Below are 27,585 nucleotides of genomic sequence, written 5' to 3'. Positions count from 1 at the left end.
TCTTTGATCAATCCTGTTTTTTGTTGTACCGATGTACCATGGTTCACTATGATATTTGCTGTTAAACCAAAGATCTAAAAACTGTTTTGTGACTCCAAGTAGCACACAGTGCATGTAATCGACTGTGAAGCTTTTGATCATATCAAAGCCGGTAGAAGTATGCAATAAGATTAAAGGTGACACAGACTTGACCCCCAGGACATGGTTCACACCTTCATTAACTGCCTTCGCCCCACATTCAACAATATGCTTGTGACTTCTCATGTCAGCCTCAACATCAGGATATACCCTTGTATAACCCCTCCCTTTGGCCACAACCATTCCCTCATTCAGACAGTACCCACATCCATATGAGCCATTAAACTGATGGATACCTTGAACTGCACATTTTGCCACTGCATCGCAGGAACAAGTAATAGGGAAAACCTTGGAAATTTGAGAGATGCCAGTTTCAGGATGGACCCATTTAATGCCGTTTGCATTGGTGTCTTTTATGTCCTGGACAAACTGGTGCAAAAAGGTGGCCATATCAGGTTTGCCCTGTCCAAACCAGACTCCTGCCAGCAAAACATTCTTATAACGCACCTCAGGGGGCAGTTCATTGATAATACACCGAATGGGCCAGAGAGAATTGGATGAGGAGTTAAAAAGTGGAACACCGTCACAGTTCCACAATAAGGACACATCTCCTGGTTTGCAATCAGTTTTGCCCAGTATAGCATTTGTACAGTCACTAAGACCTTCTCTCTGTATGATGTCACGAATCTGATTGGCTAGTGAAAGACTTATAAAAAAGTTACCCTCTTTGAGATTGCCATTATTTGTTTCCTCACCACAGGTCAAGCAATTTGTGTTCTGTGTTGATAAATGTGCCCCACAACCTTGGCAAAAGAAATGTAATTTGATGGTGTCAGATGGGTCTTTAAGGAGCTGTTTGAATACATGCAGAGAATGTGGCAATATGTTATTTGCTGGTAAAAGGATGCTTAATAATTTCAGATGATCTTCAATTGCTGTTGCAGATAAACTGTGTCTTAGGGAAAAGGCTAGGATTAAGACAATAAATTGTGCCAATGTCACATCCGACCCTGGGTATAAAGGGGAATCCATAGACTTGTCTGTGTTGGAAAATCTGGGCAAATCACTTGCTAATTGATGATTTTCAAAAGTAGGAATGTCCAAAAGTATCTCTGAATTGTCTCTCTCTCCATTGTCCTCCGAATTGTCTATTTCTCCATTGTCCTCATCTGCATGCTCTGAACCCTCAACACACTCCTGGTTACAATGTCTCCATTTGGATGTCCTTGGAACCTCATCAAGCAAATCAGGGTCTAAAAATCTAAATATATGAATGGCACATGATACCATTTGATAACTGTAACTTTTATTTTGGAATGAGGAAACGTAAACAACAATGCCACCAGCTTTTCATAATTACCTTTTATATCTGCCTTTTTTTCGTGTAGGCATATTCATTTCTGTCTCCATTGGAAAACTACCAGGAGAAGAAATATTGTTGATTGTTTTTATGGTACAATATTTAGCTTGGTTACTGTCATTGCTCAGTGAGTAGTCTATAGGCTAACATATAACTCCATACAGAACATAAGAGTAGGCCTAAATGTCATCTATAAAATGGTTGTTTATTTAAGGGCCTCTATAGGCTACAAAGTATAACTTTCTTTACGTTTGCAATGTTAATATTTGTAATAATACAAACTACTACTTGCTTTTAAAAACAATTTTAGTAGTAGGTCTATGCTCAGCTATAGCCACTTGGCACACCATTCATGGAATCCACTGAGCTACATAAAAAAGGGCTCACCCGCGTGAGGGCTGAGTGGAACACAGCGCAGGTATCGAGCTGGATTACGTCAAAAAGTAGCAGTTGGATTCCGCTTATCCGTCAAGAAGGGAGACAGGATAACAGTTGACAGTGAGTAACGTTAATGTCATCTATTTTAGATAATGTATCCTTATAGTGAAATTGGGACAGAAATACAGTCCTATAAAGGCTATTAAAAGTGATTCTCTGTTCATTTTTTTTTATTATGTTGTCGATGACGACGACGTTATTACTAGCTAGCACAGTTAGCCATCGCTAGCTAGTTACCAGTTACTGTCCCTATGTAAACAGTTGTACAGCTATCGTAAAAAAAAATACCATCAGCATCACTGTTGGTTAACAATCTAAACATTGTAAGTAGTTTAAGCCTAATACTGTCATATCTACCTGCGTGATGTGTTTGTTTCTTGTAGTTATTTGCAACAGTAACAATTGGCCTACTATGAAGCCATATCTATAAGTGTAACGTTAGATAACTACCGACAGCAACAATGTTGCAGTTGTGGAATGCACGCGTACCAAGTGAAACTGTTTCATTTGTAAGTATCATACAACGGCTCTTTATCCCTCTTCTACCCCTTCCATTTGCAGAAAATGTACATGTTAATTCAGTGGATCGAGGACCCCCCTACATGGGATGTGCTACCACAAAATAAAGTTGTTAACGGCTTATGTGAAGTGGGCTACATATGTGACGTACAGTATCGGGATGAGACCAGCCCCGCTAAGATTATCCAGAAAGGTGTGTGAATTTCATCGATATGCCAGTGTTTTTTTCTTGTTTATGAAAGTGAAATTAACTGTACATGAATTAGTTCTCCATTGAAATGGTGGATTATGAAAGCAAATTTATTTTGTTGGTGAATGAAAAGTTTTAGTTTTTTCCATTAGGGAGCAGAACTAAATTAATGAAGGCCTTGGAAGCACTGGAGAGGGGGTGCAGAAATGCAGCTACTGGCACAGAAGAACGTGGCCGTGGTCTCAGAGAGAAACGCCCCCCAGCTCAGTTTTCACCTGCCAGCAGTGAGGAAGATGAGGTAAGTTATGAGGCCAATAGCCTCATAAATATGACCTTAATTGATGGATCTTCTGATCTAACTTCTGAGGGCAATGTTAAGTCTTTTTTTTTTTAAATGTTCAATCTTTTCTTATGCTGTAGGAGGACACAAATCCAAAACTAAAGGGGAAAAAGAATTTAACAAAGGCTCTGTCTCTGCAGTTTTTAAATGAATATGAAGTAAGTGAAGAGTTAACATTTGCTATTGTCTGTGCTCAGCTCAGAGTGTTGATAATGTCACATTTGGTTTGGTTTGGACTTATCTCTCTCCCTTGCTCCATAGGAGAGTGAGCCGGGATACTCCAGAGATGTGGTACGTTAATAACCTCATTTATCAGTACAGTTTATATATAAGAATACCTCTGTAAGTAAAGGTTGGAATTTACTTGCTGTTAGACCAAGCGTAAGCGTTTGCACCCTCCTGCGACCCGCGGTGTTCTGTGTATAGACTTGTTGCAGCATTACACAGTCAAATCGCACAATAGTGGAGGTCTCCACTTGGGGCAGATTTGGAAAATTCCTAGGGTTGTTGTCAATATTGCATCTTGCCGTCACTGTTTTTTTCATGCAATCACCCCCCACTTTCTTGTCAGTATCGCATCTTGCGGACATGTCATGCTTGCTTGCGACGACATGCGCAACCGAAACTCAAAACAACCACAGAATACCCATGGCAGCCATGCTGCGTACACAAATGCATTGTCTACAACAAGTAAATTCCAGCCTTTTATATGCTTCTGTGCACTGATGGAGATTTGCAACCTCTGGGATTTCTGAAAATTCTCTCTCTCTCCCCAGAACCCAGCAGCCGATAGCAGCATAGCTAACCAGCTTAATGAGATGCGATGTCTGCTTTTAGAGATGCGGGAGAAAATAATCAACCTGGAGCGTACTGTGAGAGGTATGTGTTTCTGTATTCTGAACATAGATAAACATAATGTCAATGCTGTTGTTTCTATTCTGTTCCTGTCTCGAAGTCAGGATTTTTTAGCCCAAAAGTATTACATAGCTCCTGAATTGTTACTGTTTGTTTTGTTTGTTTGTTTTTTATACAGATCAAATTACTCAGCCAGCGTCATCCACATTATCAAGATCACCCTTATTACCATCATCATCATCCCCATCACCACCCTCAAGAACAACATCATCAACATCACCACCCTCAAGAACAACATCATCAACATCACCACCCTCAAGAACAACATCATCAACATCACCACCCTCACCCTCACCAGTCCAGGTGAAAGTCACTTATGTTCCCAGAAGCCATTCAAAGAAAAGAAAAAGCATCATGCTTTTTGCAGCTTGATCATTTACACATAGTGCTTACTGACATTATTCTCTTTCTGTATTTTGGTAATTTTTAGATTCACATAGGCCCTACAGTGAAGATCACGGCCACCCAGTATGCCCACATCAAGTGGAGTGACCCTAGAAAGGCCACCAAGGACTTATTGATGGCAGTGTTTGGGAGGCAGGTCCTGGCCACACATTCTTATACGGGGAAGCTGTCTAATGCCTTTCTGGAAAGACAGCCCAAGCCCCAGCTCAATTCTGCAAAGACGTCGGACATACTAAGTGAGTATCTTGTTTGTGTTCCCATAGTTTCCAGTACAATGCAGTGCTCACACTAACCATTTCACTCCTTATAAGGCCTATTTTAGACTGCTATCAGTGCATAGCAGTTAATGTGTATTCACAGTGCGTGTGTGTGGTGTTCACACCAGAAACTGTGACCTGCATGAACCAGCTGCCAGCAGCATTATATTAGCAACAACATGTCAGATTTCATATCGTTTGTGTTATTGAATCGCAATCTTACACTCAATGGCGTTCTTGAATGTCATTATTGGTACTTAAAGTACAGCACTACGGAACTCTGTGCAAGTTCCTTGTTCCTGTGGCTGTACTTTGCGTACCAATAATCAGGGATGGATTACTGCACAGGCCTACCGGGCCCAGGCCCAGGGGCCCAAGGGGTCAGGGGGCCCTGAAGCCCAAGCCATTGCATGGAATAATTGATCATCAATATCAACACATCGGGATGTAGACTATGAATCTGATTGAATTAAAGTATTGGCCATCCCCAAAATGCACCAGAATACAGGAAATCACATCAAACAAATAAAAAAAAAAAAACACACACATATGCGAGAATTAGTGGGGGGCTCTTAATACATCTGGGCCCAGGGGCCCGAAAGTTCATAATCCGTCCATGCCAATAATGACATTCAAGAATGGCATCTCATGTAAGATTGCTTAATTGAAGAGCTCAATTTCAAAGAAATAACTGGGCTAAACGACAAATCACAAGGGGAAACAAGCTATAGTATCCATGTTTGCCTTGTGTCTGCTCCAGCCAGTGTATCACTGTATCTTCTAAAGATTTACAGTGTATTAATCTGTTCATGTGTTGCTCTTCTCTCCTATATGTTTTTCAGACTATATCACCAACAAATTTGGGGTGGACCCTGCCCTGGTCAAGCAAGCCATTTCACAGAAATGCGCTGATGAAGCAAAGTTGGCCAGAAGGCGCTCCAAGTGAACGCGTACACACACACACACACACACATGCTCACTCACACACACTCACATCTGATTTTTTTAAAAATGTATTGATATAATAAATGTTATTTACTTATGACCATCCATTTCATTTGTACTGTGCTTCGTTTCTTTTGCATAATGTCTATGGAGACCATGTGCATAAATCCATTAGGGAACTAGAAGTAAAAATCCAATAGGAATAAGTCCTATAGGAATAGAAATCCTATAGGAATAAAAATCCAATAGGAATAAATCCTATTGGAATAAGTCCTATAGGAATAGAAATCCTATAGGAATAAAAATCCAATAGGATATATCAAGTTCTGTGCTTTTAAAAAATCCAATAGGATTCCTGTAGGATTTGTTTGTTCCAAAATATGATAGAAATCCTTTAGGATTAGTCCTATCAGAATCCTATAGGATTTTTTGGTAAGGGCCGAAGGTTGTCAGTTTTGCATTTAATAGTGACTCGACTCGGACTAGACTCGGACTTGACGGACTTGACTTGGAATTTTTTTTAATGACTTGGACTTGAATACTGGAGACTCGAACCTAGACTCGGACTCGAGGCATAGTGACTTGACTACAACACTCACTGATATCAAGGACTGGCAGACCTCTTCCTCAGAACATCAAATAAGAACTTCAATGTTTCTTGTTTTACTCTGAATTTATAGCAAGTAGCCTATTGCCATAATGTTATTCATTTTAATTCACTTAGGGGGGAATTCTCCCATTCGCGCGTAAGGTTTTTTTTTTTTTACGCGCTTCAGTTACGCACTTTTCAGTTATGCTTATTCTTCCATTCCCGCTTCTGTCACACACACAGCGCGCAAGTTGGAAATCAAAGTGGCCTTATCAGGGCTCGAATTATCTTTTTGTCTTTAAGGGTGTCTCTCTATCTCATGAAAAGTTGGCACATCCCACGCATAGCCTAAAGGCGATACAATTAAATAGCCTAGGCGCGAGTGGCGCTTTTGCGCAGTATGCGCACGGTAGGCCTAGGCTATAACTTGACACACGCACACAACTGACAGATTAAAAGGAATCAATTTTTTCATAGAAATTGATTCCTTTTAATTTCAATATATTATTGATTGCAATAGTCCATATTTCATTTCAATTCATTTCTAATCAATACAAAGAAATAGACTTAATGATTTAGTCGGAGTGCCATTCTCAATTTCACAACGTAACTCATTTGAACCAGACCACCGTCTCTCAGATAGGCTATCCTCAGTGTCAAACACAATAATGCATGTAGTTTTTAACTTACACACAGGGAAATTGCACTAACTGTAAGACTGTTCTCAGGCCATTGCATTGAAGACAGCCAGACTGATGAATTATCTTACAATGCACAACTGAACCAAATTAACATAATTTACCAAAACGGTGTGCCTTTACCAAGCAATGCAGAACTTAAAAATAAAGTTATAAACAGTTTAGTGAGTGAACTCACTTTTTTCCTGAAATCTTGGGGAAATATTTTAATTATTCACTAGACACTGTTGTTTAAAGGCTTTTGGAGTTAAATCTTTAACATACCTGAAACTTAATTGAAGAATACTTCGGGTGTGTTTCCTTGAGTGTATCTTCCAGTAATAAGGTTTTTAACCTACTACTCCCAGGTTCATAGTTCAGTGTTATATCCTGGAGATAGGAAATACGCCTTCTTGGCTGGGAGGGAATAGGGACAATGACGTATACTGTACCTGCTAAAGAAATCATGGTTCCATATTCATGCTCCTTTGAATGGTAACAGCACAGCTAGTATAGGCTACATTATGTGTAGGTGGGCCCTATGACCCCAAAGACTGCCATGACCGGGTCTCAAGTCAAAGAAGTTTGAGAAAGGCTGGGTTAATACAAGATGGAATCTTACTTGAGCACAAGGCAGGCCCCCTGGGATTCCTCATGATAAAATGCCATTTGGGCTAAAGGGTTTTAGTGCACATTACAGTGTGGAAAGCAAAACACACACTATACATGAGAAGAACAAAACTTTTATTTATTTTTTTTTCCTTTTATAAGAGGTCCTTGATAACATAAAACTTCATAAAATAGATTATATTTTCAAGGTAATGCAAAAACTATACAGTATATACAATGTTTTTTTTCTTCTTTTCAAAAAGCAACTATACACTATAATATTTATTATCTCATGTGTTCTCCAATGCAGCTGACAGCTTTGTAACAAAATGGCGCAATGTTGGCATTTATTGCAACAAAAAATATGTAATTTTATTGTTCACTCCAAATCCCAGTAGGATTTTTTTTTTAAGCCATGTCACTAAATTTGAAAATAATGCAACCATTTCAAGAGGAAATGCTGCACATTTGCTGCAAAGTGAACGTGAGTGCTGCAACCTTTCCCCTGGAAAAAAAGACAGGGTAGAGTTGTTTTTCAAAAACTGGATTAGCTGAAACAAACTTCCAGCTGGCCAGGTTTTCTGCTAATAGAACTCAAATTCTCCAATGGTCAACGCTAGGCTGGTCCACATTATCTTTAACTGTATTCTCCGATACAAACACAAGCAATTCAAAGCACTCAGCATTTCAATCAGACTGTAAAGCAATGGCTACAAGTCCTTTTTGGTCAATTTTTTAAAGTTAAAAGAATGTCTAATTGCATCTTGGCAGGCAGGTAAACCACATGTTTCCTTCACATTTCAGAAAAAGAGGAGAAACTTTGATTGGTGTAACATTCACCAAAAACATTTAAGTGCAGAATGGAAGGCTCAGAGAGCACTACTGTAGGCATGAGACTTCCTCTAAAGTGGCCATGAGAGAGGAAAACATAACACCTTCCTTCAAATCCTGTGAAAACACCATTCCACCCAAATCCATTAGAGCAGAAAAGCTACTAAGCAACTACTGGTTCTTAGCGCTCCCAGCTAAAGCATGGTCATTGTAATGCCTGTAGCAAAGCCAAAAGCCATTATCTCGCTATCTTACGTGCGCTCTCTCTTTCTCTCTCTCTCTCATGCACGTACAAAACACACATACACCCTCACGCTGCCAGTACGCATGAGCACCACTCAATCAGAAAATAGAATAAACACTATAGTGGTCATCACAAAATAATGCAGTCACCCTTTAAACCCCCCAAAAAGTGCAGGCCAGGCTCTCTGGTATGTATGTATGTGTGTGTGTGTGTGTGTGTGTGTGTGTGTGTGTGTGTGTGTGTGTGTGTGTGTGTGTGTGTGTGTGTGTGTGTGTGTGTGTGTGTGTGTGTGTGTGTGTGTGTGTGTGTGTGTGTGTATGTATGTATGTATGTATGTATGTATGTATGTATGTATGTATGTGTGTGTGTGTGTGTGTGTGTGTGTGTGTGTGTGTGTGTGTGTGTGTGTGTGTGTGTGTGTGTGTGTGTGTGTGGACAGTAACTGGCAGATGATGGTGGGCGAAGTGTTATTGACGGCAGGGTTCTCAAAAGGGGCATGGTGCCGGCCTGGCGTTCCCATGGCACCACAGTGGTGTTGCCACGGCGAGTGGATCCTAGTTCTTGAAGGCTCCACAGCGGCTGGCGCGGCTGATGAATTCCTTGAGCATGTGGCCGTCAATCTGCCAGAAGGCGGCCGTCTGAGTCACCTCTGTCAGGTGGTTCACGCAGAACTTGAAGCAGAACTCTTCCAGGTCCTCCACGTAGGCACACACACAGACGCGCACACAAACAAACACACACATCAGACAGAAACATTCTGCTACAGTTAACCATCAACAACAAGTACTTTGATGCATTGCGCCATTTCATTGCAAATTTTTACATTTAACAATACGAGTAAGTAGTTACCAATTAGAATTGATTTTAACAATCATGGCGTATAATATACAGTGCCTATAAAAGTATTCAACCCCCTTTTATATTTCTGACTTTACTGCTTTTATGAATGGAATCTTGATCAATTTAATTGGCCTTTCTTTACAATAATTTACAAAATTACCCTCTTTAATGTCAAAGTGAAAGTAGACAGCCCTATTTAAGTTCAGCCACAGATATGATAGGATTCTATAGGATTGAGGTATGGGCTTTGACTCTACCACTCCATTTTTGTGCAGTTTTCGCTGTATGCTTCAGCTTATTGTCTTACTGGAAAGTAAATCTTCTCTCAAATCGTAGTTCTCTTGCAGACTGAATCAGATTGTCTTCCAGAAATTCCATATATTTTGCTGAATTAATTTTACTTCTACAAGCATTCTAGGGCCTGCTATAGAAGTATCCCCACAGCATGATGCTTCCACCACCATGCTTCAAATTAGGGATGGTACGTTTTTGGTGATGTGCAGTGTTTGGTTTCTGCAAGACATAGCATGTAGTCTGATGGCCAAAAAGCTCAATTTTGGTCTCATCAGACCAAAGAACCTTCTTCCATTTGACCTTGGAGTCTCCTACATGTCTAATAACAGCTTTGCCACTCACCCACAGTGCTTTGACTGGTGAAGAACTCAGGCAAAAGTTGTTGTATGCATTTCTTCTCAGCTGCTGAAGCTTTTAACTTCTTCAGAGTAATCATAGGGTAATCACCACGATTCTTTTTGAACGGTCACTCAGTTTGTGGTAAAGGCCTTCTCTAGGCAGACTTGCACATTTGCCATATTCGTTACATTCCTTAAAGGCGCTCTAAGCGATGCTGGGTAATGTCACTTCTGTTGACATTCAAACAAAACAGAAAGCTAGCTCGCTACTTCCTCCCCCTCCCTCCCGTGCAATTGAAACTCTCCTAAACGCGCATCTCATCGGTGATTTGCTGGAACAGTTTATGTTTTTTTATGGTCAAGGTTTGCCCAAGTTGTTTTGTGGCTGTTTTTGGAACCTGGGTTGTCCACAGAGATCGTGTTTTTTTCAGGTTGTGTATTCAGGACACAGGCAGCTAGCGGATGGTGAGGTGATGTTTGCTGTAAGTGACAAGAAATGTTTTAGCCTAAAAAACGCATGACATCGCTTAGAGCACCTTTAATAATGGAAAATGTTTTGTATCCATCCTTTCATTTATGCTTTTCAATAACATTTTCAATAACATTTTCTCTCCATGGTGGAATTGTAGCCAGGAATACCGATTGACCAGTGACTGGACCTTCCAGAGACAGGTGTCTTTATATTACTATAACTATAAATATACTATAAATATTTACTGCACTCAGGCGATCACCATTTCTCTAACGGCTTCTACACACAGTTGCGTTCAGTCAACGCATGCCAGTGGGTGTTCCTGACGGTAGCTATGCAAATGACTTGAAGTATAACCGTAATTTGATTGGTTGGTGCCATCCGTCGATTGGCTTGAATGGCCGGTGCCGTCTGTCGGTGCAGCAACAGCTGAACTTCTCAACGCCAGCGACGGGAGAAACGCGACGCAACGGACCCACAATTCAGTTCGGCAACGGATGACGTAAGCCCATGTGAAGTGAATGGGATGTGTCTCCAGCACTGCAACGCACGCAGCTGTGTGAAGAGGCCGTAATTGTGAAACTACTAGCACTAATTGAGTGATCCGCTGTTGATGTAAGTCAGTCACTTTAAGAGGGGTGAATATTTATGTCCTTTGACATTAAAGAATGGAATTTCTGTAAATTATTGTAAAAAAAAAAGGCCAAATCAAAATTGATCAAGATTCCATTTATAAAAGCAGTAAAAGATGAAATATCCAAGCTGTTTAAACTGGGCTCTGTAAAGCGCCTTGAGACGTACTCTTGCGTTAGTATCGTACAATACGTGTTGTTAGTGTGCTCTGGATTTACTCCTGTAATTGTTCTCAGTCTGCTTTGGATCAGGTCATGGTGTGGACTCACCTCTGCATCGTAGCGGATGGCGGCGGAGAGCAGGGAGAAGGCGTTCTCCACGGTGATGCCTCTCTTGATGATATGTTGGCACAGTCGCTTCAGACGGTTCTCACAGTAGGAGGTGGCCAGATCCAGAAGCCCTACAGACACAGACAGGATTTATACACACACGCACGAACGCATGCACGCATTCTGACTGCTGTACTAGCGAGCCTGACTCTTCAGCGTTGCAGTCAAGCTGAAGGTTTGGTTCCTCAAAGACCAAGTGGAACAAACAAGTGGAACACAAGTTCACAAACTGGAGGAAAAAATGCTAATTTAAATTAGCCAAGATTGCCCCGGTTATAAGACAGTTGCACCAGTGCACTTGAGCACAGGAAGTTAACTCAGGTCAATAAGAGTTTCTAGCTCCACCGATCTCAGCTTCCTCATCAGACACTTAGCAAGGCTCCAGGGTGCGACTAAAATTTGTCCTGGGTCACACTGGTGCACCTAACGTCATAAGGGTGAGCGCCTAGACTTTCCTAGCATCTGCTGTCTCTCCACAAACTAAGCGTTTGTTCTGACTAGTGGTGCATTGTGCACCAATACTACAAAAGTATCGCAATACCCTAAAATTAGAAATGTCACAATACCTAATTTTATTAGTATCGATATATACTTTTAAGAATGACAGTCGGTGCGCTTCCCGTAGCCTATATGTCTTTTCTCCTCACACGCACGCAGCTTTTCGCCTGCAGCTGTTGTGATCCGATCGAGTAGCGATGTTGATTTGCACCTCTCAAGTTTGTTTTGCTAACCTACCCAGGGTATGGAATTTAGTTCATTTAGGCCTACTGTTGGATTTTCCGAAATAAGCTACAGAATTTATTGGCAAACTTTTACATCTTGAGAGAGTTCCTTCTAGGTTTCTGTTAGCTCACACGTCATGTCTATCATTAGTGATGATTCCAACAAAATCATAGAAATTAACATTGCAAGACACTTATCTCTTCTATGATCCCATAAATATTTCCTTTGACTTGTTAGTTTTTTGAAAAGTTTTTTGATCATATGACAGAAAACATAATGAATTGCATCCATATATCCTTGGACGACGCGTGACTATTTTGCTCTAGCCTAAAACCGTGAGATAGAAGATAGATAGATAGATAGATAGATACTTTATTGTTCCCCAAGGGAAAAATTCAAGGTCTCAGTAGCATACAGACATCACACACAACATGCACTTACAGCAGAACAAAAGTAATATAAGTATATAAATATAAAAAACTCTACTGCACAATAGAGACAGTAGATGATAAAAAAAAAAAATACTATACTAAATACTACTATATAAACTAAATCAAATATCCACATAGAGTGCTTAAGGATGATCAAGCATGAGGCGCTTGCAGTGACAGGGCAGGGACTGAGCCTTTAATTCTGTATGCATAGTAAGGTGCTCGATGAGAGTGAGTGCTCAATTAGACCTACACACAACCACTGTAATAATATTGAAGACAACTGTAATAGTTTAAAAAAATCAATATGAAGTATTCAAATGACTAAATATTTTTAGCTATTAGTAATTATGCCATTCATACAATACTATCCCTTAAAAATATATAAAGTTTATTCCAAATTCCAAAATATGAAATAGAAACATATGACAAGCCATCATTTTCCATGTATGTGTGGAGGGTCGAGCAGAGACTAGGATCGCCACTGATGTGAATGATCACAGTATTCAATATTACTGATCAATCAAATCAATACTGTCATTCCTGGTCCATACTCTGACAACAGCTCAGACACGGAATGTATATGGAGAGCGATAAAAAGGGGACCTTGAAATTGTGACATTAAAGGTGGCGCGATGAAAAATTTGGGTGCACATAAATAAAAATAAAAAGTTTGGCGCACCATTGCAACCAATGCAAAAAGTGAGTCTGGAGCCCCACCTAGACAGCTGCTCTGAGGAACAAGGTTAAACAAAGTGTCCTCACTAGGAAAACAAAGCGTGGGACACACTTCACTGCCAACCACAGTACAGTGTCTCAAACCACCCACTGCTAAAAGCCTTTATGACTGGTTTGAGGTTGTGTGACGTAAATAACTCAATGTACTGAGAAAACAGATGATGGATTTCTGAAGTTCATCGATTCCCAAGAGAGTAATAAACTGAGTCTATGATGTTCTCACTCCCCTTCAGTCTACCACACTCACACTCACACAGGTACGGGTGCGTGTGCACAGTGCACACACAGCACAAGCTGCAAGCTGCAAGCATTCAGTTTAGCTAGGGAATCTCCCCCTCTTCCTCCCTTTCATCCACGCACACACACACACACAGAGAACTCACCAATGGCATCCTCTGGTGGCAGATCCACGTTGTCTGTGTAGAGGAACTCCAGGAAGGAGCGGTACACAGGGTAAGAGAACTGGTCAATCTCAATCACCTCCTTCATGTCCTCATTCCAATGTGACTGGAACATTGACCGGAAGTGCTCACACCTGCAAACAGGCCGATGGACATCACTGCTGCAGTCTTCACTTGAGAGCATCATACCTTTCAAAACATCAATCTTACCATACTGACTGATGGTAGATGATTGTTGTTATCATTTATCACATATATGATGATCTGAATTCCAGCATCTATGTCATCATAATGTATTAAATGATGCTAGAATGTGTGAAAACATCATATATGTAATTAATTATCTACATCACAACTCACAGGAATATTTGAAATGCATGCTGTTGAATTGCTTGTGTTTGGCTGAATAGTTTGCACGTGGGTGAGCGCGTTTGCTGTGTTCACACGCTCTAGTAGTCAGAGGATCACATGCAGATATATTCATGTGTGTGACTGTATGGATGGGCATACAGTCTCCAAGACTGCTTTTGTAATGTGTGTGTGTGTGTGTGTGTGTGTGTGTGTGTGTGTGTGTGTGTGTGTATAGTCACCTGATCTTTAGGACAGCTTTGTGTACATGAATGTACTTCCCATCAACACTAAACTTCAGGTCGGACGTTTCAGGGCTGTCAAATTCCTTCTTCAGGGACTCCGCAACCGTCAGGAAGTCGTCGTGCTCTACGGACACACAGACAGGAAGTGATGCCATCCCTCAATCTGGACAGAGCAGTCTACTGCCCTGACCGTCGGTATGCAGGCATGAAGTGTCCTTCATTTAAGCCAGCCATATGGCTTCTCTTTCCATTATATAGCACATGACAAGAGGTGTGACAAGTGCGATAAAGACTATTTTTAAAAATCAACAGGACCATCCGTTCAAGCTGAATGACATGCTCCCTGGATTACATAAACATTGGGAAAAAGCACCACACATAAACCCCACATATAAACTTTGTAAAAAGGAACCCCCTTTACTTCATACACACACAGAAAGATGGACGTACTCCTCCTCCACACACACACACACACACACACACACACTCTCTCTCTCTTACCCATGGCGAGCAGCCTCCACATGACGGAGGGGGTGGCGAAGCATGCGAAGGCGTCGTCGGTGCAGGAGAAGTGTGTGAGGTAGGGCAGGACGATGGCCTGGCCCCGGCACTGGCCCCACATGAACACCTGACCACTCTGGGTCTTTGCTGCCGACGTGTGTGTGGAGTGGCACGCTGCAATCTCGACGATCCTGCATAGAGCACTGACGTCAGCAGGGAGTGGAAGTTCAAGTGTGAGAGAGTATGTAAACAGAGCAGTCATGCGGTCATAGGTGGCTGGCATAGCATAGTGTCTGCGAGCGTGCGCGCGTGTGTGTGTGTGCGTGACCGAGTCAATTTAGAAAGGTCTCAATATTCATAAAATCACACATTAACATTACAGCTTCTTTTGCATTTTGTTTAAAAAAAACAAAGCTGTTCTAATGTATGTAAATACATTTGAATGTAAAAGTCCAATGTGAGTACACGGCCCGAGTGAGTTTAAATTGTGACTCGGCACCTCAGTGTCACACTGGGCCATTCCAACACCCATCTTCCCCAAAACAGGAAACTGCTGAACAGGAAACGCCTCACTACAAACAGGAAGTGGTCGATGGTACACAACAATGCAGAGCTACGGCAGTTCATCAGGTCACATAAACATTGTCTACACACACACATTGATTTGTTCCTGGCGTGCCTTGAGAGGGCTTCAATGAGTTCAGTTTCGCTTTTCTGAATCTCTATTCTGGCCTACGTGGGACTGACAAAATCCAATTTTCCAACTTCTCTTCTGCCCCCTCACTCTCCGTCCCTCAGCTGGGGCCACCCAAAGGCCTCTACTACCCACTGTTGCCTTGGCCATGCTTGGGAAGTTAAGGTAGCAGTCAGGTCTTTATGCCAGAGACAATAAAACTAACTACCTAAAAGGCATGCAAACCTTGAAACCTTTATAACAGCTCACAAACATACTGCCTTGTGTATTTTGAATCTTAAATTCACTGTAAATGTGACACTGAGCTTATTCCAGTGTGAATCCACAAATCCATCTAATTTCAAATGACATCTATAACAGATCTTCAGCTGGGTAGACTCAGTGGTGTACCATATTCTATGGCTCAGCATTCACACATTCCTCCCATCTCACATGACCTTTGACCCTGGCGGGGCCTGTGGCGGTCCCCAGTGATAACTCACCTTTCCTTCTCGGTCATGATCTGCACAGGGCTGAGCTGGTTGCTCTTGTTGCCAGTGCCCAGTTGCCCGTAGGTGTTGGCCCCCCAGGCGTACAACAGACCCTCGTCCGTCAGGGCCAGTGTGTGAGCGTAGCCAGAGGCAATCTGGGCAACAGCACAACCAACAAACACACACACATCATACATCTGAAGACATCCGTTCCTAATTACATGATCAAAACCCTTGGCAGATGCGGCTAATGCAATGGGGACCAAACTTTTTCTTCAGAGGGCCAGCTCACTATGCCTGGCTGTAAGAGACTCAGAGTATGTCAGTAACTGTAAATAGCGTAGTGCTGTGAACAGCAGTACAAGCCATGAGAAGTAGACTATTTACAACGGCAGAGTAAAATATAAATACATCAACATATCGGGACTCTAGGGGGAGCTCTACAGTCGCCAAAAATACCTGAAACTGCATAGTATACATTTAAAGACATAATATGCTGCAAGAAAAGGGGCGAGTGAATAAGTCAGCTAGTGGACTGAGGTCATTCTCACCTGCAGTACACAGTAGCCCTGCAGAGCAGCCAGCCGACATGGAGTCAACTGGTTGCCGTTGTTCCCCAAACCCAGCTGCCCATTTCCATTGTAACCCCAACCGTACACCTGCAATGAGACATGATGAATAAATGAATGCAGTGCAACCTACAGTGCAGTGATTAGCTGTACACTGGGACATGGAGATGCACACGGACTGCAGGCCAAGTGCAACCTAAACCCAGTCCATCACCCAGCCACTATCCAGGCCTGAACATGTTTATCTTAAGTAGATTCACGCACACACACACGGCAGAGTTTCAATTACAGTGGAGCATGTCACAAGCCTCCAGATTTGGCTGTAGGTAAATCCCAGTGTCCAGGCATCCCAATATGACCTATGGGTTCCCCACGGAGAGCCATCCTTTTTCACCGGCTCAATCTGCTCACCTCTCCATTATCCACTACCGCCATGGAGGACGTCTGGCCACAGGTCAGGCTGACCACGTGCTTGTTCTGCAGGCAGTTGGACACCTTCCGCGGCGTCGGCTGATTGGCCGTGGAGCCTGAGCCTACCTGGCCGCAGTTGTTGTAGCCCCACGCATACACCTGGAACAGCAACAGCAGTCAACCAAGGGGACAATCAGACACACACACACACACACACACACACACACACCTACAAGTGTCACCCACACATGGTGTTTTACCACCAGACAGTAGTAACCATGCTTCTACATTAAAAGCACCAACCATAAAAGCTATCAATGCACAAATGCAGGGTAAAAAGATAAAAATAACAATTTTCTGACCAACCACTTTTGAGAAATCCTCCATAGTGATTAAATCGCATCATTCAAATGTCTTTTACTTTTAAGTTAAGTTCTTTCCTAGGTTTTGCATTCACCACATCACATTGTAAATGCGATTTTTTATCTCAATGTGCACGTTGTGCTTCTCAGAAAAATAAAGTAATGAACACACATATGCAATTAAATTCTACTCATAATGCTCCAACATAAATCAACAGCTCTCTGAGAGAGCTCCTTAAATGACATAAATCACAATTATTTTATTCTTATCCGTGTTGGTCGACATGAGGCCACCGTGATGTAAGCGGTGGGCAGAAGAATGCGGGTCTTTATTGGACAGGCGGGGGGGGGACAATGGTGGTGGATTAGCACAGCTGGTCACATGCTGCCCACTGCTGCCACGCTAAGCAGCTAAAGCACCACACCAGTCCAAATATACCTCAAGCCACTTAAAATGCAGCTAACCTACATTTCTGCCTCCGTTTCACAAAACTTCAGAAGGCTGCCAAAAGTGAAGTAGGAGTGCAGGTGGGCGCTTTCACAAGGCTTCCAAGAAATCAGCCATTCAATCTCTCAATCCCACTGAAAGCTCAGAGATTCATATTCAACATGCGTACAAGGCCTACTTTTCTAAAACAGCCCTATATGATAGTACAAAGGATAGATGACTACAATATAGTCATATAAAAACAATTCTTTGACTTAATAGCAATAGGGTTATGTTTGCATTTGTATTTCAACCACAGCCCAAACCTCAGTTAGTATCTTATTTCATACACAATGCACACACAGCCTCTGACATTTATAGCAAGAATTTGCAACGGCAGCGTGGTTTCTCTGCAAATGTGCATCAGTGCGCCGTCTTGCTACAAAGACGCTATCTCACACAAAACAACTGGAACTGCAACTTCCACTATATCGCAGCAGGGATAACATCACATGTCTGATCTCAAGAATCTTCGGGCAGAAGACCAAAAAGCCCCGAGGTATGCCGTGTGCCTTCAGCACAGAACACTAGAACACTGGAGCCACCTGGAGCCACCTGGGGCAAAGACTGCACTAATCCAGCAGGTCTGACTTGCACATTCAAAGCCTTCAGTGAGATATAAATAACACTTTAAGAATGCCAAGCAGAGAGCACCAAGCCCAACACCAACACCAAAACCAGCCACCTGCTAACAAATCCCAGTACATGTTAGCTACTTAACTTCGACAAGGCCATGCAGGCATACCAAGCTCAAGTCTTCTAGGAGCTTTACGAAGTTCAAACACTCTGATAGAGAAGAGCATGACTCACAAGTGTTGGCCATGATCTAATAATATAGACTGCCCATTTCAGTGATAACTACCACCTACTAACACAGATTTTGGAGCATTTTCACTCTGCAGTGAGGAATAGTTGAGCAAAAATGTCAACATGCTCTAAACATTTGAGGCCATCCGCACACTCACACAGGAAATTACCTCAGTGAGCAGAGTCTGCATACAAACAAAATATACTCTCTTCCATCTGTACAAGAATATTTCTGGAAACAATGCATTGTGGACACTTTTTTGAATACAGGTATGCAAAGGAAAAATATCATATTGAAAAAAACAAATTCCCCTAGTAGATGAAGCCACAAACACTCTCACACACACAGACACAGACACACACACACACCCCTTACCTCCCCTTCAGATGTAAGAGCCATGGAATGGTGAGAGCCACAGGAGACCTCTGTGATTCGCTTGCTCTGCAGGTTGGTGGTCACCAGCACCGGTGCCACGCCCTGATTAGTTGTTCCATTGCCCAGCTGGCTGTAGCCATTGTGGCCCCAGGCGTACAGATCACCATCTGCCAGAAGAGACACTTATGAGACAGAGCCTTATGCACAGAGCACTTCAGCCCAGCAGGTGACACTAGTGTGACTAATCATATTTAAGGTGTACAGGGGAGAGGGAGAGATGGTATAAAAGTGGGTAGCAAGTGTGCAGTGGGTTTTAATGCCGTTATCATGGAATGATTGCAGAGGTAGCAATAATGTCCAGTTCCTGTTCACGTGGATGTTGGGGTATGAAACTACCACCTACTAAAAGGTCAAGGAAACAGATGATTCAGTTTAGGCACGCGTTACAGCTGACAGGAGGCTGGGCTGAGGGACAGGTGAGGGAGGGAGGGGGAGGAGAGGGAGAGGATGAAAGGAAATGAGAGGAGAGGAAAGGAAATGGGTGGAGAGGAGAGGAGTGGGGGGGGGTAGAAAAGAGGAACAGGAAGGAGAGGAGAGGAGAGGGACTGCGGGGGTGGATGGAGCTCTTACCTTCGGTGGCCAGTAACACATGAGGTCCACTGCCGTAGCTCAGGCTGACCACCTTCTTCCCACTCAGGATGTCCAGCTTTTTGGGCACGATGGTGCTCTGGCTGTCACCAGTGCCCAGGCAGTTACTGCAGTTCAGCCCAAACACGAACACCTGTGGGTCAGAACCATGTATGTTCATGTATCATGGAGCATACAAACACCTGGAAGTCAAAATGACCAGAGATGGCGTTAATGAAGTCTGCTAAAGCATAATTCTCCAAGCTTAGTCAGCTCATGAACACTTCACAAGTTAGGACACAACTCTGTGGGTCTGTTCGCAATGGAAGGCAGCTGCCAGCTGCCTCGCTGCCTTCAACTGTCTAACTAGTCATTTGTCATAGCAGGCATCAAGGTACCAGTGATGAGCTTTGTTTCGGACAGTCTAGCAAGATTGCAACACAAAACACTGTTGCCAGGATACCGACAGCTGACTTAATAAGAGGGAGTTGAAGCAGAAATGTTCTAAAGAATCTTTGGTTGAAGGCAGCATTAAGAATACACTGCCTTCAAAATTCTACAAAACAAAGATATCTTAGAAGGCAGTATCTTATACAAATATATGATTCAGACATGCATCAATGCCTTGTTGCAACTGAATGCTATCTTAGAATGCAGGATTTTTCCCCATTTCGGACAAAGCCTCTGACTCAGGCCACCCGGTCACTTCAGCATCTAGTCATGAGTTGCAGCAATGGGAAGAAGTAGGTTACAGCTTAAATCTGTGTAAAAGCCTTTTCTGGCTCAGCGGCAGGGTGCAAAGAGATCGGCATTGTAATGGTGCAATATTACAGGGTAGCAAAGCGTTCAACTGTTTTAACTGTTTGCTGTTTGGCCAATTTACACTGAACCAAAGAAACACAACATGCCAGCCACACAAACAGCATCAACCACCATCTCTTCACAGCAACAGGTAGGTGACTTACCTCATCGTCGTGGGTGATGTAGATGGCCTCGTTGGCCGAGGTGCCAAAGACGCAGGCCTGTCGGATGGAGACAAGTTCCTGGGCAGACATCAGCGTGAAGAGAGGCCATTTGCTGACATCCACCATGACTGGGCACTTCAGGGACTGCCGGGCCGAGCGGGCAGGCAGAGTGGAGGGGCCAGGGGGCGCGGGCAGAGGTGGAGGTGGCGGCACAGTCGGGCTAAGGATGGGGGTGGCTCCGCAGCTGCTGCCCCTGCTGCTGACACTGAACACGACAAACAATACACAACCCCCCACAACACAATCCCGGTAACAACACAAACAAGACACACACACGCACATACACATACACATGCACAAACCACTGGTCAACCACTGTCAGAGGGAGGCTCTAGGCACACAGCTCAGCGTGACAGCAAGGGGTATCAGATGAACTTTGCCTAAAAAATCATTGTTGCTGTATCATGACAAACTTACAGCATATGATACATCAAGAACACCAAGTCCGACTAAAATTGAGCAATTTAATTGTATAATTGACGCATAGAAAACAAGGCTAATCATTAATGTTATTAATGTAAATGTAAGTAAAGAGTACAAATCAATCACGAATAGTCTCAACAAGAACTTAGCGTCTTCCTTTTATCCTACACTACCTTGAATAATGCTCATGCTTGTTTCGAGTTACACAATTAGATGTACCAAAACGCTTAGAAATACAAAGAAAACATAAACGTGGCCAGATGATTGAAATAAATGCTAGAATAGCTCATAACCACACTGACAGACACACACTGCTGACCTGTCGCTCCAGACAGCTCTCAAAACATTATTGTGCTCGTCGGATGTATCCAACTCGAGCGGACAATAATGTTAGCTACATTGTGACAGTAATGCTATGTAATGGTTGGTTAACTGGTTTTGCGGGCAGGCAGAGTGGAGGGGCCAGGGTCAACCTCCCATCCTAAAACTAATGAGGGTATTGACTGCTAATTAAGTCGGCGGTCGCTATATACATTTCAGCGAGACCAAGCCAAAGACGAATGACATATGCTTTATCTTACAAGTTGGCTAGCAGGATTTGTTAGAGATATTAACAGTACGATTGGGTTAACGCTATTGAGATGCATGTGTACAAACACCAAAAAAGCTGTGACCGTGTTAGAGGTTTGCTAACACCACCAACACGAAACAAAAGCTTGCAAACCAGGCTAATTTACAATCTACAATGTAGCTGTGACACAAGGTTGGGAACACTAACGTTATCTGGCAAGTTAACGTTACGTTAATACTACCTGGCTAGCTGAGCTTTCTAAAGAATCTCAGCTAGCTAGCTATGTCACTAACGTACATCTGCTTACCATTTCGATGTAAGTTAGCAAGCTAGCTAGCACAGGTTATCGTTACAGCTAATGGTAACTTTACTAACCTAGAGCACCGCTCCATCGCGACACCGGGAAGACTGAGAGAAAAAGAAACAGTTAGCAGTTTAAAGGGGTCAACTACAGGTAAACCTACCCAATTTACAGTTGGCAATTAGCCGTATTACCGATGCCGAGCTCCCGTTTGTTGACAACTTGCAGCTATATGCTGCGTCCCAGACTGCACAGCTGATGTTGATGCTCTTACCAGCCACGCTGTACTTGAACGCGGACGTCTTGACGTCACTGCCAAGCTGTGGCATGAACACCGGGGTACACGAAACTTAGTGGGCATGTAACCCCACATGGATAGCATGGAACCATAATTTTTCGTTTTGATCTGTAGCCCCCCCACTGTACTGGACCCCCCGAAAGGAGGGTAGGGCAGACACAGTTTTCTGTGAATATCTTGGAACCGTAGGGCCTAGGATGACCAATGTTTTCTGTATGTTTGCCTCCAGGGGTCATGTTAACCTATTCCATGTGCACACATGTGCATAATCAGATACACACGCACACACATACATTCACAGTAATCATACGTATGACACATACTCACACAGTAGACATATGTACGCATGCACATGCACAAACACACATACGCAGGCAAACACGCAAGCACGCATGCGCACGCACGCACACGCACGCACGCACGCACACACACACACACACACACACACACACACACACACACACACACACACACACATAACATAAACATGTACATGCACACATGCACACAATTCAAGAATTTCTCAGAATTATGAACAGGCAAGATGGAGGTGGGGTTGTATAAAAATAATTTTACATGTGAAATCTATGAACTAATCATGTTTTGGTACTTGTTGTCTAGCAGATATCAGTGAGAATTGAGTGTGGATAATGCAATTTAGTGAGACAGTTAGAATCATATAGGCCTTTCAGCGTGATTTATTTTTGTGGAAAAAATGTGCTGGACTGGGCGGCGGTCATATTTTGTACCGCTCTGCGGTACATCTAGTTATGTTGTCTTATTGGTTCAGCTAGCTGTCATTCACATCAGACCTCCGTGCTAATTTTTAAGGAGCTTTATTCCATTTATAAACTATTTGCTAAATGTATGCTCGCAAAACAAAACAGATTGTCTGCCTACTACCATATGGTTATTATTTTAATTGTGATAGCCTTATAATTATTAACATATGTTATAGGTACTCGTTGTTTGCTTATTTTATTGATAGACGTTTGATGAATAGCCTAGGGCCTACTGTAGTTGATTGGGAGTGGAGGGGCAAGTTTTCGAAGGTATTTTCCACTACAATATTAATATTGGTATATCATACTATGTGCATATTTGCAGTGGCAAGCGCTTTCTTATTGACGTTGCGTTCCGAGACAAGGAAGCACTCACACGTGGGCTATTTCTGTAAAACAGCAGTAGGCGTGGTAGACCAACTGAATGCAAATTTACGTATGCAATTACGTATTACGTACTCCTGCTGTTTTACAGAAATAGCCATAATTCCCCATTCCAAAAAGGACAACTTTACTTAATTGTTAGTCTATGTCAAAAGCCGTTGTTCACTTTGTGTGAATGACGCTATTTTCCGCGTCTTTTTTATTCCAACCGTGGGCACTTTGGAGCAGAAACGAGAACGCGTACACATCCTGAATTACTTACACCTGGCTTGACATAGTCGCTCCTACTCATCCTGGATTGGCATTAGTGAAACGAGTTGAGCTAGGATGACCAGACAACGCTATGTCAAACCTCGTTTTATCACTTATCTTGGATGTCTTAATTCTGCCTTTGTGAAATACCCCTGTCAGGTGAGGTCATGTTTGTATTTTCAAGTTCACTCACCACCAGTCTGGTGACATGAGTTAATATTTATAGGCACAGAGGTTCGCAGGCTACTTCCTGATGTAATAATATACCATGTACCATACTTTGTATTATTATTATTTGTACTGTGAATCTGTGTGAATCTATATAATCTGAACTGAAGAGGGAGGTTACCTACAAGCCTCCTCAACAGTTGGCACTCCTATGTAAGGAATGTGAAAGGACAAGTTTGTCAGTCACGTGATGGTTCAGAGGGGAAGAAGACCAGCCCCTGAGTATCTCTTCTATGTGTGGAGAACAGTGTAGCTCTGTGAAACAGTCTGTCTTCTGCTTTGCATGGTGTTTGAAAAACAAACAGCCACACAAGGTTATCAGTACCTCTCTCACAAGCTCTCTTGTATATGCAAAGCAAAGGCGAGCTCTGTGCTTGAGGTTATAGCTGTTCTGGTCAACAGAGGAATCCACTCTCGGTCATATTCAAGATCAGCTCACCATGGGCCTAGGACTAACCAGGAACCAACAGAAACCAGCCCAAGTACTGCTAATGGGCCTGGACTCAGCGGGTAAGTCCACCTTGCTATCCCGTCTCCTGCAGGGAGTCATTATGGAGACCTCCCCCACAGTGGGCTTTAATGTGGGGACCCTGGATCTGGACAAAAAGACATCCATGACTGTGTGGGACATAGGAGGACAGAGTACCATGCGGACCAACTGGAAATACTATATGGAAGGCTGTAAGGCTCTGGTGTTTGTGGTGGACAGCAGTGACCGGAAGCGCATGGGAGAGGCCCAGAAGGCTCTCAAGAAAATTCTGTCTGATGCGAATATGAAAGACGTGCCACTTATGGTTTTGGCCAATAAGAAGGACCTGCCCAACTCCATGACCATCCGAGAGGTGTCTAATCAGCTGGACCTTCCCAGCTACAAAGAGCGGACCTGGGAGATCCAGGGCTGCAGTGCTGTGAAGGGTCTAGGGCTCCAGCAGGCTTTCCTGTCGTTGGCCAAACTTATCAGGAAGAGTTGAGCTGGATACAGATTAGGTGGGGCAGCTCAGACTGCTGGTCAAAGAGGGACATGCTTGCTCAATCTGAAGGTGAGTGTTGTTTCTCATCGGACTGTAAAAAATAAAAACGATGAGAATACGATTGAAGAGATCATGAACATCAACATAACAGTTTATACCTATACTCTTGTGAAGTTCGCTGAATGGACGAAGATAACGTCCTTTGATGACTGACAATGTGACTTTTTTCTGTGAATCAAAACGCCATGACCTCATTCAACTTCACTGGTGTTACGTTGGGTGTGTCTTGCTGTACACACACATGTACAATACCTCTCTATTAAACACTAAGTACAATAACATCACAGGACAAGAAGATTAATTTATTGAAAGTATGTAGGCAATCCTTACTAATTCACAATATGTTTGACAGGAATAAAAAATAAAACCTAACCTGTACTACTTAAAACAAAATTAGATGCTTCTTGCATGTAAGACGTGTGTGCGTGTGCCTGCACGCACAGATGTGTTATGGTGTAGAAGTGATCACCAACCAATAATATTTGTACGTCTATTGTTGAATACACCCATAAGAAAAGTATCTGCTGAAATGAGCCCGGTGAATTTATCACTGGTCCTCCCATTTATCAAACATGTATCCCACAATCATTTCAGCTTAACTAATTTGATGTCTGGGGGAGTAAATTAAATGTAGTTGACTGAAGGGGTCATTTCTTCTTCCGTGAGTCGTCTCCCAGAAGATGGTGGGCACTCTGGAGTGCGTGCCAGGACTGCCAGAGCAGGAGGCCGGGCACCACTACCCACACCCCGTTAAAGAACACCAGGTACACCCACAGGTAGAGCCAGTTGCTGGTGTTCAAGCTGGGACTTCCCATTAACCAGTCCGGACAAAAGGTCATCCAACCCCCATAAAGTTCACACACGCACAGGGTGATCTGGATGAAGTGCCTGTTTACCAGAAGCAAACAAATGCAGGTTGCAGAGGTCATACAATATTTCCATCATTCAGGTTAAAAAGTAGGTATGTGTCATAACCTATTAGTAAGCCTAAAGTAATAAACGACAGACATTCAGTGGGTCAGATATGCAAAGGAAGTCATATAAGCCTTACTGGAGGTGCAGTCAGCGATTGGGCATGGCATTGCATTTATTGATGTTTATATTTCAATTTCTTATCAGATGTTTTATTTCAGTAGACTTTTTCAGGGATGGGCAGCTATAGGAGGATTGTAAGATGCTGTTCCTTGAATGTGACAAAAAATGCTATGGGTTTGAAATCGTTTACGGTCGCCGACTGCACCTTTAAGCTCTGCCTGCCAATAGTCACAATGAATGCAGCAGTTAAGACCGATAACAATAACCCTCTGACGCGACACAGGTAAACCATGTGTGTCTTTGCATTCAAATGGCTCTAATATGGGATAGTTTACCGGTAGTGCTTATCCCTCACTATAGCGTAAACCAACAGCAGAGCTAGAAAGCCGTCCAGCACCACCGTCAGCAGCTCCAGGGACACAATGGTGGGATCTGAATGCAGCCAGCGTGAATCTGCTTTCCCATATTCCTTCCCTTAAATAAGAGAAAAATACAAAACACACCACTGAATTGGCATCAAAACCACAAACTGTTGTTTGTTGTATTGGGATGAAAAATAATCTTTCCAATGGAGATAATGGTTATGTCCCCATTTAGATTTGGACAATTCCAATTATATCCACTAGATGTCTTCATTGGTAAACTCATGCATTCTATTTGAACAGATACAATAACGCCAGTTGCCGCATCTAATACTGTTACACGTTATGTAATAGGCCTATAATCGCACTGACGGTCAGCTTCAATGTGGCCTACTCACACAACTCAGCAAGGATGTTGTCTGAGGTCGCCACGGTTCCAACGAGGGACATGTACACAAATGGTCCCTCCTGAGTTAAGGCGATGCAAAAGACTTAATGACAACAAAAATAGTCATTTAAAAAAACATTGTGTAGCTTATTCAGCGAACTTACCAAAGTGATGTGGACAATTGCGTCGTAGAACAACCACACAAGAACCCATCGGTCAGTGACTGAACACTTTTTGCCCCATATTTGTGCAAACAGGTATCCTGCAGCAAACTGCGCAGCGCATGCCAAGAGAGAATATACAGTGACTTGTGTAAATAGCACAGGGGAGTCTGACTGTATCGCTTCAGTCATTGTGGAGTCTACGCCGTTACAAATGGAAGCTGCATTAAGATTTGTTCATAGACTATTGTATTTTACAAAGGCTGCCTTACCTCCTCCAGCCGCACCTACCAGCAGCGATTGGCTCCCTGCAAAATCTCTCCACTTCTGGTCCCGCCCATGCTCAGACGTCTCCAATCCAAAAAACAGAGGCAGTGTTGAACATTTGGCGCCAAAGAGTTTTGACACTCGCGGTATTTCATCACACTACTATAGCCTACTTCAGATCGTCTACAGAGTTGCTCAAAATAGATTACCCGCATTTAAGCTGTCGCAACCCAGGACATATCTGATGAGGTTCGATGGGTATACAAGACTACGTTACACTTTTCTTCAAAGTTAAAGCATAGCAGATACTTGAACACCTACAAACAGGGTGCCATAAATTATATTTAATAACCCTACCCCAGGTTCAGGTAAACCTTATACTCCTAATTACCTACAACCTTTTATTGGATTCAAGCCAGGACAATGCCTTCAAAATAACAGTTAGCCTAACTGATATGTTCAACGTCCACTCAACATCATAATGTACCAGTTAAGCCTTGTATTGGCTAAGAAACCACTAGTAGGGCAAAGTGTCTGACAGGGTGGGTTAATGTTGACTTGTTTTGACCGAGACAGAATTCCAT

General features: G+C 42.8%; 4 protein-coding genes across 7 annotated transcripts; 2 read left to right on the top strand and 2 right to left on the bottom strand.

Moving 5' to 3' along the window:
- The first annotated feature begins 1,870 nt into the window (after positions 1 to 1,870).
- On the top strand, positions 1,871 to 5,648 carry LOC143142049 (uncharacterized). Its single transcript, XM_076302736.1, has 9 exons — positions 1,871 to 1,936; positions 2,438 to 2,588; positions 2,738 to 2,883; positions 3,006 to 3,083; positions 3,187 to 3,216; positions 3,702 to 3,804; positions 3,959 to 4,143; positions 4,271 to 4,481; positions 5,345 to 5,648. The coding sequence occupies exons 2-9, from the start codon at positions 2,441 to 2,443 to the stop codon at positions 5,446 to 5,448; spliced, it is 1,005 nt and encodes a 334-aa protein (XP_076158851.1). The 5' UTR covers positions 1,871 to 1,936; positions 2,438 to 2,440; the 3' UTR covers positions 5,449 to 5,648.
- Positions 5,649 to 7,438: 1,790 nt separating this feature from the next.
- Positions 7,439 to 22,084, bottom strand: rcbtb1 (regulator of chromosome condensation (RCC1) and BTB (POZ) domain containing protein 1). 4 transcript variants are annotated; one of them, XM_076303704.1, is made up of 13 exons: positions 22,008 to 22,025; positions 21,888 to 21,920; positions 20,459 to 20,723; positions 19,497 to 19,647; positions 18,867 to 19,033; positions 16,835 to 16,993; positions 16,406 to 16,513; positions 15,867 to 16,009; positions 14,691 to 14,881; positions 14,187 to 14,313; positions 13,579 to 13,730; positions 11,244 to 11,374; positions 7,439 to 9,092 (listed from the first exon to the last, which is right to left on the bottom strand). In XM_076303704.1, the coding sequence occupies exons 2-13, from the start codon at positions 21,902 to 21,904 to the stop codon at positions 8,952 to 8,954; spliced, it is 1,752 nt and encodes a 583-aa protein (XP_076159819.1). In that variant the 5' UTR covers positions 21,905 to 21,920; positions 22,008 to 22,025; the 3' UTR covers positions 7,439 to 8,951. The 4 variants fall into 4 exon arrangements, with proteins under 4 accessions (XP_076159819.1, XP_076159821.1, XP_076159818.1 ...); XM_076303706.1 differs by lacking the exon at positions 21,888 to 21,920 and having other exon boundaries at positions 21,977 to 22,084; XM_076303703.1 differs by lacking the exons at positions 21,888 to 21,920; positions 22,008 to 22,025 and having other exon boundaries at positions 20,459 to 21,873.
- A 1,264-nt stretch (positions 22,085 to 23,348) lies between these two features.
- arl11 (ADP-ribosylation factor-like 11) lies at positions 23,349 to 25,069 on the top strand. Its single transcript, XM_076303702.1, has one exon. It carries the CDS (start codon positions 24,198 to 24,200, stop codon positions 24,726 to 24,728), a length of 531 nt encoding a protein of 176 aa, XP_076159817.1. The 5' UTR covers positions 23,349 to 24,197; the 3' UTR covers positions 24,729 to 25,069.
- Positions 25,070 to 27,120, bottom strand: ebpl (EBP like). Its single transcript, XM_076303701.1, has 4 exons — positions 26,738 to 27,120; positions 26,584 to 26,653; positions 26,159 to 26,297; positions 25,070 to 25,676 (listed from the first exon to the last, which is right to left on the bottom strand). The coding sequence occupies exons 1-4, from the start codon at positions 26,924 to 26,926 to the stop codon at positions 25,436 to 25,438; spliced, it is 639 nt and encodes a 212-aa protein (XP_076159816.1). The 5' UTR covers positions 26,927 to 27,120; the 3' UTR covers positions 25,070 to 25,435.
- Positions 27,121 to 27,585: the final 465 nt, after the last annotated feature.

Source organism: Alosa pseudoharengus, unplaced genomic scaffold (assembly GCF_046254945.1).
Source record: "Alosa pseudoharengus isolate Yale_2024_CS ecotype anadromous, Long Island Sound unplaced genomic scaffold, YU_APseudo_1.1 YU_APseudo_1.1_scf_24, whole genome shotgun sequence".
Classification (NCBI taxonomy): domain Eukaryota; kingdom Metazoa; phylum Chordata; class Actinopteri; order Clupeiformes; family Clupeidae; genus Alosa; species Alosa pseudoharengus.
Note: the sequence above shows the minus strand (reverse complement) of the source record. Positions and strands in the feature narration are given on the sequence as shown.